The sequence below is a fragment of the Netta rufina genome, assembly GCF_964035555.1.
Source record: "Netta rufina genome assembly, chromosome: 5".
Taxonomy (NCBI): domain Eukaryota; kingdom Metazoa; phylum Chordata; class Aves; order Anseriformes; family Anatidae; genus Netta; species Netta rufina.
Genome location: NC_140128.1, coordinates 62895285 through 62907605, shown reverse-complemented (window position 1 = coordinate 62907605; position 12321 = coordinate 62895285). Strand labels below are relative to the sequence as shown.

Sequence of the window (12321 nt, the reverse complement as noted above, 5' to 3'; positions counted from 1 at the left end):
ATATGCAGCCCCAGCCACCAGCAGTGTCAGTAAATTTTCCTTAACATCATTCCTTGGCAGAGGTTTGGTGCTCCATCATCACGCAGAGGGTTTTGTGCTCCAGGACGTAGCCAGGTTGGTAACTGCTCCAGACAGACCATGTCAGCCCAAAGAAAGCTGCTGAGAAAGCAGCTTCTACACCACAGCTCCCAGCTCTCTGCTGGGGGCCCAAGAGCAGAGGCCGGTCACAGAAAAACTGGCTGTTTTCTTGCTTTCTTGAAACAGAAAGAATCTAAGATTGTAGCATTAGTTAAAATAACACAACAAAAAACTTGGCCTTCCAATGAGTCCCCTTGACATAAGAAATTCAGTAATTGGCTAGAAAGGCAATTAGTGGTTCCTGATTATCAGTGATGTTGAAGCCAAACAAACACACCCCGTAGGATTCACCTGTGTCTTAGCTGAAACTGGAAAATCAATCACCAGATGAACTTTTTTTAGCATACAAACTGAGTTTTACACTGGGAAGTTTTCAGCTACAGCTCGCTCCTGTTTCGGTGCCCTTCTTGCCCCACACTGCCTCAAGGCTCCCCCCTCTCCGGGCCTCCACTTTGACCACTCTCAGGACTCCTCCCAGCCCTTCCCAGCTTCTTGTTACAGCTACCTTTCAATTTTTGTAGCAGGCTTTAACTATTAATTGATCTTGGTTAGCATCCCAGGTGTATCCATTCCTCCCCGGTAGTTCACTGCAGGTTTAGTCCCCTTGCGATGAAGCTAACATAGCAGCTCTTCAGATAATAGCAATACCTTCTTTTTGGGGAACAAATGTGCTAACCCACAGTTGCTTTAGCTCACGTTCAGCATTACTTACCAGGTAGTGAAGCAAATTTCAAACTAGTTTCAGGTAATTCCTAAACCACTGGCACCAACCAACCACCACAGCACATGCTGCTGTGCCAGTTGTGAAAAAAAGTAGATGAGCTTCATGGGGCTGCCACCAGCCTGCAGCATTACCCCCACAGCCCTTTGGCTTTTGCTGTAAATACACCTCAGATCCTTGCGCAGCTTTCTCAAGGGACATTTGACATTACAGCTCACCAGAGGCCACCAGCTGTGACCCCAGGCACGCCTGTTTGCTTGACAGGTCCGTGCTGAGCTCATGCCCATGGCATCTGTCAGATTTCTCCGTGCTTCCATCACTGCAGACACCTGGAGAGGAGCTGTGACAGGACACAGCCATGCTTCAGCTCTGAGAGGTACTCACAGAAGATGAGGATCCAGGTACACTGCCCTGTTCACCTCAGGAGTGAGGCTTTAACACATGGAATAAATACTCCAGCCACCAGCAACAGAATTTGTTCCCACTCCCCCCCCAAACCCTGCCCCACTTTGTTCTGTGTCATTTAATAGCCACTAGACTGAAAAAAGCAAGGATTCACAAACTGAATTCAGAGCACCCAGAAAGAAGGCATCATTTGCCGTTTCAGGTATCCCTCCACTTCACTGGTCAGTGATCTCCTGTGAAGTAACTTCAGGAGCAACAGTTGGGAAAAAAAAAAAAAAAGAAAAAAAAACAGCCTGGGTAGGACAGCCCCAACACTTTTAACATTCTACCCTCACCAATTATTACGTATGAACCATAAGTAAGGGATAATAAGTTTCTAAGCACAATGAGTAGTATTTGCATGACTAAAGTTCAGCACTCCACCTCCAAATTAGCTAGACAGGGGAAATGTTAGGATTCATATTACATGTAAGAGGACAAACATACCAGCCCAGACCAGTGGTGCACTACCTAAAAAGCCCATAGATTTAGGAGTAAAATGGCATAAGGAGTCACTAAGCAGCTAAAAGCAGGCAGGCTGCTGCCTCAGGGCTCAGAGGCAGGAGCATCAGCACTCTTGAGACCGCATGGCTTTGTGGGAGTAAAGTCAGGACACCAGCGCAGGTTCATACAGGCCTGTCCCCATTACAGTACCCACTCCTCCAGAAGAGACCCAGTAACAGAACACGAGGCATAAGAACTGTCACAGAAAGCAGCTACCCACACATCAGATTGGCAGGGAAACCATTTATTGAGCAAAGCCGCGCTGAGATGCTGCAGGTGGATCAGGGAGGCCCGGGTAAAGCCGCAGGAGCATCCGTCGACAGCCTCATCCTCCCAGCGCTCAATCCAGCTGCGAGAGGACGAGAAAGGCGTGAGGCATAAGCAAAAAAAAAAAAAAAAAAGAACACGTTCCCCTGTCCGCCCAGCCCCAGCGCTCACCTTGATGAAGCCGATGTCCTTGGCGTACTGTCGGAAGCACTGCCGGCACATGTTCAGCCCGTACTTACGGATCAGGCCGTGGCGGTTGGAGCACACGCGGCTGTGAGGAGAAAACAGAGAGGGAGAGAGAGACGGGGAGCGGTCAGGGCGCGTAATGGCGGCGGAGGGGGGGTATAAAGGGAAGGAGGAGGGCAGATAGAGGAGCCCGAAGCCCCCAACCCCCTATGGAACCGCTCTAACCAGGACCGCGAGCCCTGCCCGAACTTCCTGGGGTGGCTCCAGTAGAGCTGCTGGTGCCCCATGCTGCCCGCCGCGCCGCCGCCTGACCGAGAGGAAGATGGCGGCGGGCGCCTGCCTTAATCAACCCCGCGCCGCCTCCCGGCGTGCACCTCTCCCCTCCCCTCAGCTCCCTCCCTCTCCCGCCCTCACGAAATGGCGGCGGCCGTGACGTCAGCGGCAGGAGGAGTGGAGTAGCGCTGGCGCGGGGCAGCGGTGGCCGGGCGCGGTGGCGCACGCCTGTAGTCCCAGCTGCTCGGGAGGCTGAGCCCGCCGGATCGCTTGAGCCCAGGAGTTCTGGGCTGCAGTGCGCTATGCCGAGCGGGCGTCCGCGCTAAGGCCGGCATCAATATGGTGAGCCCCGGGGAGCCGGGGCACACCAGGTTGCCTAAGGAGGGGTGAACCGGCCCAGGTCGGAAACGGAGCAGGTCAAAACTCCCGTGCCGGTCAGTAGCGGGATCGCGCCTGTGAATAGCCACTGCAGCGTAGCCTGGGCAACACAGAGAGACGCGGGCTCCTTTTGCTGCCCCCCCTAGCACTATTTTGCCCCAGGAGCCCCCAAAAAGCTGCCGGCAGCCCCCCGAGCCGCGGTGCCCACACCGCCTCCTGCTGGCGGGGCGCGGATGTGGCAGCGCCGCCGCCCGCTCCGCAGCGCCTCCTGCGGGTGCCGGATTGTGGAAATCTGAGGGAAAAAAAATCTTCATCGCGAGTCTCCTGTTGTTTAGGGAGCCGGAGCCGCCACCAGAGTGAAGGTGGCAGGCGGTTGAGTGATTTTTGTGGGCACACGAGTCCCTCCGCACACCCCCAGACCCTAGTTTGGGGGAGGAAGCCCGGATGAAGTTATCTGTCCCTTCACTTTGTCACTGGGTGATGTCTCTGCTGTCACTGCAGGGCAGAAATCTATGGGGCATGGCACCCACACCCGTGTCTTCAGCTCCTTAATGTCCCCTCGCACCTAATGTCCCCATCTGCCCTTACACCCAGCATGTCCTCAGTTCCCTCCATGTCCCCTCACACCATGCCCCCAGATCCTTCTGTGTCCCCTCACACTTGCCATGTCTCCAGCCCCATCAAAGTCCCCTCACACCCGCTATGAACCCAGCTCGTCCTTGTCCCCTCACACCTGCCATGTCCCCTGTTCCATCCGTGTCCCTTCGCACACACTATGAACCCAGCTCCCCCACATCCCCTGACATCCCCAGTTCCCACCATGTCCCCTGCACCACCCAAGTCCCCTCACACCCTCCATGCCCCCCATCTCACCCGTGTCCCCTCACACCGCCCAGCTCCCCCATGTGCCCTCACACCTGCCATGTTTAGTCCCCTGTATCCCTTCACACCTGCCATGTCCCCCTGCTCTATCCACGTCCCATCACACTCACCATGCCCCCAGCTCACCCCTGTCCCCCTCACACCCCTGTTTGCTCCATGTCCCCTCAATGTCCCCTCACACCTACCATGTCCCCAGCTCCCCCCACATCCCCTCACACCCACCATGTCCTCTGTTCCCATCTCCCCTCACATGTCCCAGGTCCCCAGTTCCCTCCATGTCCCCTCACACCTACTGTCGCCCTGCCCCTCTGCACCCCCCCACACCTGCCATGTCCTCAGTTCCCCATCTCCCCTTACACCCACCACATCCCCTGCTCCATCCACGTCCCACCACAGTCACTGTGAACCCAGCTCCCCCATGTCCCCTCACACCCCTCAGTTCCCTCCATGTCCCCTCACACCCACCATGCCCCCAGCTCCCCCCTACCTCTTCATACCCCTCAGCTCCCTGTGTCCCCTCACACCCACCATGTCCCCTGCTCCATCCATGTCCCCTCACACCCTCCATACCCCCAGCTCCCCCATGTCCTCTCACACCCCCAAATCACCACATATCCCCTCACACCCCCAATTCCTCCCATATCCCCTCACAACCCCAATTCCCCCCATATCCCTTCACACCCCCACATCCCCTCACACCCCCAATTCCCCCCATACCTCCTCACACCCCCAATTCCCCCCATACCCCCTCACACCCCCCACACCCCCAACTCCCCCCACATCCCCTCACCCCCCTCCATCTCCCCCCTCTCCCCCCTGCCTCTCCGGCCGCCACCCGCAGGCGGCGCCCGCTCCCGCCGCCTCCATCACCTCCCTCCCTCCCTCCCCCGTCCCTCCTCGTCCCTCCCTTTCCTCCCTTTTCCCTTCCCGCCCTCGAGCCCTTTCCGCCCGCCGTGCCGGGGCTGGGCAGCGATGCGGCTGCAGTGCGATGTGGAGGTGCTCAGCCGCCTCCTGCCCTCCTGCGGGCTGCGGGGCCGGGGCCGTGCCACCAGGGCGCTGCTGTCGCTGGGTCGCCCGCCCGGCGGGGCTGGGGGCGGCTCCGTTTACCTCATGGTGTGCACGGCCAGGGACCGGGCCGGCGCTCGCTACAAGGTGCGGGGCTCGGGGACGGCTCCCCTCGGTCCCTTTCCCTTCCCTCGATCCCCTCGCCCTTCAGATTTTCTAATTTTCGTCCTCCCCCCTGCAGGTGCAGGAGAACGTCGAGCGGTGCTTCACCCGCTTCGTGGAGGAGGGCAAAGCCACCCTGCGGCTCCGGGAGCCTGCTGTGGATATCTGCCTCAGCAAGGTGGGTGCGGGACGGGCACGGACCCTGCTGGGGAAAAAGGGGCAGCACCGGGTCCCCAGCCCCGAGAAGCTGTGCCCTGAGCCTCCTTCCTTCTGCCCCTGTGGGAGAAATGCCCCCTCTCCCTGTCAGGTCTCGTCCCTTTACTCTGAGAGAAGCCTTTCAGCTGCCTCATCCCACTTCTTGGGCTGCAGGTCCTATGAAGCAGGGCATTGCCAAACTCTTTCTGATTAAAAACTGATTAAAACTGATTAAAAAACGTGCTCATGCTGGGGGCACACAGTGTGCCCACTGCTATCCCCAAGCTGGGACACATTTGGCGGGTCACCACCAGGCCTCGGTACCGAGCTGAAAGCAAAACTCAGGGATGTGTCCACGGCCAGTTCAAGGGGCACCTGGAAGATGTAAACATGTTTTTATTGATGCTGAACCCACCCTCCAAAAACACCATGTTAGCATTTAGTATCTGTGCTGTTATTTTTTTTTTATGTGGCTGTTCCTCTAATCTTTAGTACCCTCATAGAAAAGGAAAGCAGGACAGATCTTCAAAACCTTGGAGTTAGGCTGTGTAAATAAAAGCAAAAAGTATTGATTTATTACTTGGAAAATCATTCTTTCTGTTTCAGCTGTGGTCCTTTGACCTGAAGGAGATCAGTCAATAACTTCATGGTGTTGTACTGAGCAGCAATAATCATCACTGGTTAAGCTTCTTTCTCCCAAGTAGAATATTTTCTCAGAGAGGCTGAGGTGAGAGGCATGGGGTCTGTCCAAACTGCAGCTCCAGCAGGCGCTGCCCCCAATCTTACCACAGTTGAGCAGAGCTCAGGGCAGGCTGCAAGGTCTGCCTGAGAAACCAGGTAAATGAGTCCACGCTTGGGACTGTGGCTTCCTGGAAAGAAAAAGCACTTGTTTTATTGCGATTGTGACCAACAAGTGAATATAAGTCTGAGTATAGTTGTGGTAGCCTGAGATTTTTCAGCAAGAGGCATGGTGGTACAATGATCTGGAAATACTTTGTGTGGGAGTGAAGGCCGTGGTGGTACGGAAAGCGGCCTCAGTCTGATGAGGAGAGTGGTTCACATTGCAGGGTCAAATATAAGCAGTACTTACCTAAATTCAATAATATTAAGTTTTCTTTGTCGAAAGCAAACGTGTGCAGCAAAAAAAAGTCATGCACGTTGCATTAGATCTAAAACATTCTTGTTTTACATCCTCTGAGCATTTCTACTGCAGTGTGAAAAGTCGGAAAGTTTCTCAGAACACAGGTACAACAGCAGGCCTGGTGGAAGAGGATCTACTAGTGGTATAAAACCAGCAAGGAGAAGTCCAGTGTCTTAGTGCTGCAAGACCTAATTTAGAGCGTTTATAGGGCCTGTAAGAAAACTGCGTGCCAGTGCAGGGAATAATTTCACTAAGAACTAAATGTGTTGTTTTCTTTATGATAATGATGTTGTTTGGCTGAAAAGAATGTCTCCACAGAATCTAATGAAGCAGGAGTTGGAATTTTGACCTTGTACAAAGCTGATCATAGTTGCTCCAAGGAAGTTAGATCCTTGCTTCTCGTGTTGTACACAAGGCTCACCTTCATACTGTCAGGCTCCAGGAAAAAATACACTAAATTCTTCCAAAGCCAGTGATTCTGTATGTCCCTCCTTAAATGCGCTGAATCTGGAAACCCAGTTTAAGATGATTGGTTATTTTTCTGTTTCTATTCTTTTCTATTTCTGTTAGTCATTTATAATTTTATTACAGAAAGGCTTCTGAACTCTCACGACAGACAAAAGCTTTGTAGAACAAGAAATTTCCAGGTACGACTGTGCTGACTGCATACAACTACAGCGTAACCCGCACTCTTTGTGCTCTGCCAGGTGCTGTGATTTGCTGTGTTCAGCCCCAGCAAAAACTAAGTTGAGAAACATCAGTCTGGAGCATTTAACCCTGGAGCAAAAGCACTAAAGTCACTGTGCTTTGTTGGTTTGTTTGTTTGTTTATTTTTCTCGTCAGCAGGCCTGTGCCTGCTGCGCTGCATGCAAGGTCTGAAATCTGTGTAATCTCAGATTGCTCGTCATTTTTCATTTAACTCTGGACCTTTAAGGCAGAGCAAATTAATTTAGTTTTCCAGCGTCTTTTCTGTGGTCAAGAGTTCAGACTTGTGGCAGAAAATTGCTTCCTGAGCGCTTCCAGCTAATTCTTCGCTTTTTTTCCACATTTGTCTTAGAATTTTTCTCAACATATTCTTACAGGTTTACAGATACATTGCCTTTATGTAGGTATTAGAGTGGAAATTTGCTTTAAGGATCTGAAACACAAAGTACTCTTATTTTCAAGTCACATTAATGGTGTAAAACTTATCCTAGACATCCTAGAGAATTTGGCTACAAAAATCAGGTATCTGTCATGTCTCACACTTCAAGAGCAAAGAGTTACTGCCTGGAACTTCATTCTAAGATATAATTTAACTTGGGTCTCTACAGGTCTGGAGGACCTCTTCTTACTTTTGAATGTATTTAGCTACTTGGAAATGTGACAAATGTGCCTGTAATTAGGGGGAGTCACACAGCTAAATGTTTTAGATTGGCTGAGATAACGGGTGTGGGCAGTCTGGATAACAAAGGCTTTTGCTGTGCAAATTTCCCCGTCTCTGGAGGAATTCACACGGGGAGTTAAGAGAACAGATGTGCATGGGATAATTAAGAAGACCGATAATTAGGTTAGCAATGCAGCCAAATGTGTTTGACCTTTTTTGCCTTTATTTGTATCACGTGAACATCCAGAAGTCTCTGGGATCATCGCTCTGTTGTGCTGCACGGGAAACTTCAGGTGCACAAGTGGGGTCTCAAGGCACGAGCAGGTTGCAGCTGGGATGTTTCTAAGACATTTTCCAAGAACAAACTCACACGTTTGTTCTTTCCTGCAGTGAATGAGATGAATCGGGGCTGTACACGTGCATCATTTTTTAACTTTAGAATTTCCTGGGTAGCTTAATGTGTCAGCTGTGCGCTGGCTTGAGAAGAGACTTGCTAGAGAACTCAGAAATGTTTGTTCACCTTGCTGTTCCTAAAAGTCAATGGTACCAGTACGACAAATGTATCACAGCGTTGCTGGTCTATTTAAAACAGAGCTTATCAGCTACCACGTTAATTTGGCTCTGTGTCCTTACTGGCATTATATAATGTCCCACCTAAAGCAGAGCTGGTCTCCTATTTGCAAAAAGGGCTGCAAATAATTATCCTCTCGTTTGATGCTGGCACAAGCCAAGCAGTGCTGCCTGTGGCCAGAAGCACTCACTTAACCTGCCGTGAAGCTTTCCACCTTGCTTTACATCAAATTCAACCTCAGCTTCCACCCTTAGCAGCTTTCGGAAGTAAATGCTTCAGCCTTTAGGTCTCTGCTTTGCCTCTTTGTGTTTTCATTGACTGCCCTTTTGTCATGTTGCAGGTTAGGAACATCCCGGCGCGTCGGGCTCTTTTTCTGTACGTTGCATTCAGCTGTGAGGCCTGTGCTTTGTTCCTTTTCTGAGTAACACCACGGTTTGTTCGATCTGGATTGTTCAGGGAGATCGTAACTGCTCGTTCAGACTGCCTGCCGTTTGTTCTTAAACCCTGCAAACAGCACATGAACCAAACAAGCCTGAATTGTTTCCCTTCCCAGTTCTACTCCCTGCTGAGTTAGTGTCTCCTGATACGTGCACAAAATAGTTCAGAAAGTTGTGGTACAGATAAGTGCAAGAATAATAAACTTGTGATTCCACGCTTGTGTTTTTCTGCAGGCAAATGCCAGCAATTTAAAGAATTTCCTTTCAGCCGTGAGACTGGCTCACCAAGGGACCAACATCAGCGCTCTCCCGCTCTCAGCTCTGGTACCAGCGAAGACTTCAGAAGTGGAGAAGCCTAAAACAAAAATGATCATAACTTCCAAAAGAGACTACCCGCTCACCAAGAACTTCCCTTATTCCCTCGAGCATCTCCAGGCCTCGTACTGCAAACTCGCTCGGATCGACACGCGCGTGCTCTGCTTGAAGAAGCTCCGAAAACTCGACCTGAGCCATAACCACATTAAGCAGCTGCCGGCCACCATCGGTGACCTGGTCTTCCTTCAGGAGCTCAACCTGCACGACAATCACCTGGAGACCTTCAGCAGTGCCCTGTGCACCTCCACCCTTCAGAAGTCTCTCCAGTGCTTGGACCTCAGCCAAAACAAAATTAAAGCACTGCCCATTCAGTTCTGCCAGCTGCGAGAACTTGTTAATTTGAAGCTGGATGACAACGAGCTGATTAGGTTGCCATTCAAGATCGGCCAGTTAGATCATCTGCGCTTTCTGTCGGCAGCTCGAAACAAACTTCCTTTCTTGCCCAGTGATTTTAGGAAACTCTGTCTTGAGAGCCTGGATCTCTTTGGGAACCCTTTTGAGCAGCCTAACCCTCTTGTTCCCAACATACAGCTGAAAATACCATTGACTTTATTAGAGTGTGCTGCGAGAGCGACCGTAAATTACAGGTAAGAGCAGCACGGTGGGCACGCAGTTCGCCTACTCTGTCTCAAAGCTGTCAAGCCTAAATTTTTTCCCTGATTTGTTTTTTCCTGTTAGTGGCAGCTGCTCTTCACGAAGTTGGAGCTGCTTTGAATCCCACTTGCAGTTTAATCCCGTTATTATACAGGGTAACACAGGTCCCTGTAGCAAAGCGGTGACTGGGAAGCGTTTGGGGAAAGCCGTAGATGAAATGTTTTTATCCACAAAGTAGGGGCACCGTAAGGAATATTCTTGTCCAACCACGGGGAAGGAGAATCAGCCCTGTAGGCCTGGACTACTACCAGCTCTTTAGAGTTAGGAGCTTACAGCACAATGGGTTTTGTGCCACAGATCATGTTTTGTGTTGGGCTCTGGCTTGGAAAGTGCTCTCAAACACAGTTGCCCTTCACCTTGTGCTGACACCGAAGTGCACTGGAGCCCTGTGGGAGGTCTGTGAGCCCCTTCCCTTGTGAGATCCGTTCTGGCAAGAGCTGCCCTCCACACACACCGTGGGGCTACAGAGGTGGATCAGACTGCTTCAAACAGCACCCAGCACGAGCCGAGAGGTGTTAGCAGGGTGCTGCAGGATGGCTGGGCCCCATCCTAGGCAGAGAAGCCCAGTTCAGGGGTAGCTTTAAAACCATTTAACACCAGGTCAACGTCACCCTCGTCAGGCTGCTGCTGGTGACGGGGTTTGCTCCTCTCCACTCGCTCACGTGCCTCTGCCTGTGATTTTTCCGGTGCCATCTGGTGCTGCTCCCACCTCGTTTTTCTGGGTGGAAAAAGGAGCAAGAAGATGGAAGAGAGTCACGGGTACGGGAAGGGGGTGAGAGACAGCCGGGAAGGCCTCGTAATTGCGTTCCTTGCCAATTCCTGCCTTGGGGACGGGGAGTGCCCCACAGTCCCGGGTTAATTGCTCACAGGTCAGTGCTAAAGGTGTCCACAGGCATGCAGGGCACGCCCTGGAAATGAGCTGAGTAACCGAGCGCTCAGGTGCAAATCTCAGGCACTCCTGACCTTGGAGATGTTAACAGGGTGCAAACTCCACGCTTCCTTACATAAACTGCCGGGGTTTTGCAATTTCTGCTTTCTGCTCCAGGAGTCTGGGTAAGACGAGGGGCTCCCCTCGCCCACACACACACACAAATGCCCCAAACCTTGTCTGCCATTAACACAGAGCAAGAAATGGGAGTGATGATAAGCTGTAAAAACCTTGTGAAGGGAGGAAAACGGAGAGAAGGCACAAAAGCAAACGCTTGGAAATCAATCCTCACGGTGGCATTCTCAGCAAGCACCAGAGCTGGGATTGTGAGCGCCCTGATCAGAGCAAAGGAAGTCCTGAAATTGAGACGGTGACAAAAACAGAACCACAGGAGCCTCAGCTATGTGAGTGATGGCAGGGAGAAGGCACTGGGGGTGTGTAGGTGTAGCCTGGCTGTGAGTCACTCCTGTGCTGCGGGTCTCCAGTGACAGCAGGGCACGGTGCTCTCCGCAGCTGGCAGGTAACAAAGCACTGCGGGGAAATTCCTCGCGCTGGACCCCAAACACTGCCGCTCGGCTGCGGATTTAAGCAGCAGCAGTTCTTGTTCTCATCATCGAATGTCAGTGATGCGATGGAGGAAAAGAGCAGCAGCACACTCGCCCGTTTCCTCCCGAATCCTCTTTTTAATTCTCTCTCTCTGTCCAGTTCCCTGGCACTGCCACGCAGGCTGCTGTGACCTCTGGGAATTCCCTGCTCTTCTTGGAGCATTTTCTGGAGGTCAGATCCGTGGTACTCGGGGACGTGGTTGCACATTTTAGATCTGGGAAGGGTGTTTCTGTTGGAGGTGGTTGGTGGATTGTGCACTGAACTCACGCTCGCTCCTCTCGCCCCACAGACTCCCTTACGGTTGCCACCTCCTCCCCTCTCACCTCTGCGAAGACCTGGAGGTGGCCAAGACGTGCCAGTGCGGCGGCGCCTGCCTGAGCAGCTTCATCCAGATCACGGTGACCATGAACCTGCACCACGTCGCTCACACCGTGGTCCTGGTGGACAACATGGGAGGCACCGAAGCGCCCATCGTCTGCTACTTCTGCTCTCTGGACTGCTACTCCGAGTTCCTGGACGACACCTACCTGCAAGGCAGCTGCGACTACTGACGGGGCAGGGGCTCACCCGGGGGGCTCCGTCCCGTGCCGGGGCGCTCGCTGCTCACCTCCCACCCGGTTCCGAGCTCACCTCCCACCCGCTTGGGTGCTGCAGGGGTCAGCCTGGCGGGGAGGGAGCAGCTGCGGCTGCACCCCGGGATTTCTGTGCTGGGAATAAAAAGGTGCTGAGCATCAACCCTCAGGGTGGCCGTGTGCTTGTGCTGGGGCCAGGGCTCCCTGGAGGAACTTTGGGGTGTCCAGGACCAGGGTGTCCCGGGTCCGGGGTGACTGGGACCAGGGGTGACCGGGATAGGGGTGTCCTGGGTCCGGGGTGACCGGGATGGGGGTGTCCCGGGTCTGGGGTGTCCAGGACCAGGGTGTCCGGGACCAGGGGTGACTGGGACGGGGGTGACCTGGACCGGGGTGTCCCAGGTCTGGGATGTCTGGGATCGGGGTGACCGGGATGGGGGTGTCCCAGGACTGGGATGTCCAGGACCAGGGTGTCCTGGGTCCGGGGTGACCGGGATGGGGGTGTCCAGGACCGGAGGA

The 12321-nt window shown here is 53.0% G+C and overlaps 2 protein-coding genes across 2 annotated transcripts; one reads left to right on the top strand and one right to left on the bottom strand.

The window, feature by feature from the left end:
• Positions 1–2030: 2030 nt before the first annotated feature.
• On the bottom strand, positions 2031–2629 carry RPS29 (ribosomal protein S29). Its single transcript, XM_084287136.1, has 3 exons — positions 2486–2629; positions 2246–2345; positions 2031–2156 (listed from the first exon to the last, which is right to left on the bottom strand). The coding sequence occupies exons 1-3, from the start codon at positions 2545–2547 to the stop codon at positions 2148–2150; spliced, it is 171 nt and encodes a 56-aa protein (XP_084143262.1). The 5' UTR covers positions 2548–2629; the 3' UTR covers positions 2031–2147.
• Positions 2630–4745: 2116 nt separating this feature from the next.
• On the top strand, positions 4746–12150 carry LRR1 (leucine rich repeat protein 1). The gene is made up of 4 exons (XM_084287001.1): positions 4746–4945; positions 5040–5138; positions 8905–9632; positions 11523–12150. Exons 1-4 carry the CDS (start codon positions 4766–4768, stop codon positions 11782–11784), a joined length of 1269 nt encoding a protein of 422 aa, XP_084143127.1. The 5' UTR covers positions 4746–4765; the 3' UTR covers positions 11785–12150.
• Positions 12151–12321: the final 171 nt, after the last annotated feature.

Excerpts from the sequence above, each read along its gene's own strand:
- RPS29 (XM_084287136.1), bottom strand. The coding sequence starts at position 2,547 with ATGGGGCACCAGCAGCTCTACTGGAGCCACCCCAGGAAGTTCGGGCAG. Across the intron at positions 2,346-2,485 it reads GGGCAGGGCTCGCGGTCCTG|CCGCGTGTGCTCCAACCGCC; the intron begins GTTAGAGCGGTT and ends TTCTCCTCACAG.
- LRR1 (XM_084287001.1), top strand. The coding sequence starts at position 4,766 with ATGCGGCTGCAGTGCGATGTGGAGGTGCTCAGCCGCCTCCTGCCCTCC. Across the intron at positions 4,946-5,039 it reads GGGCCGGCGCTCGCTACAAG|GTGCAGGAGAACGTCGAGCG; the intron begins GTGCGGGGCTCG and ends TCCCCCCTGCAG. Across the intron at positions 5,139-8,904 it reads TGGATATCTGCCTCAGCAAG|GCAAATGCCAGCAATTTAAA; the intron begins GTGGGTGCGGGA and ends GTTTTTCTGCAG.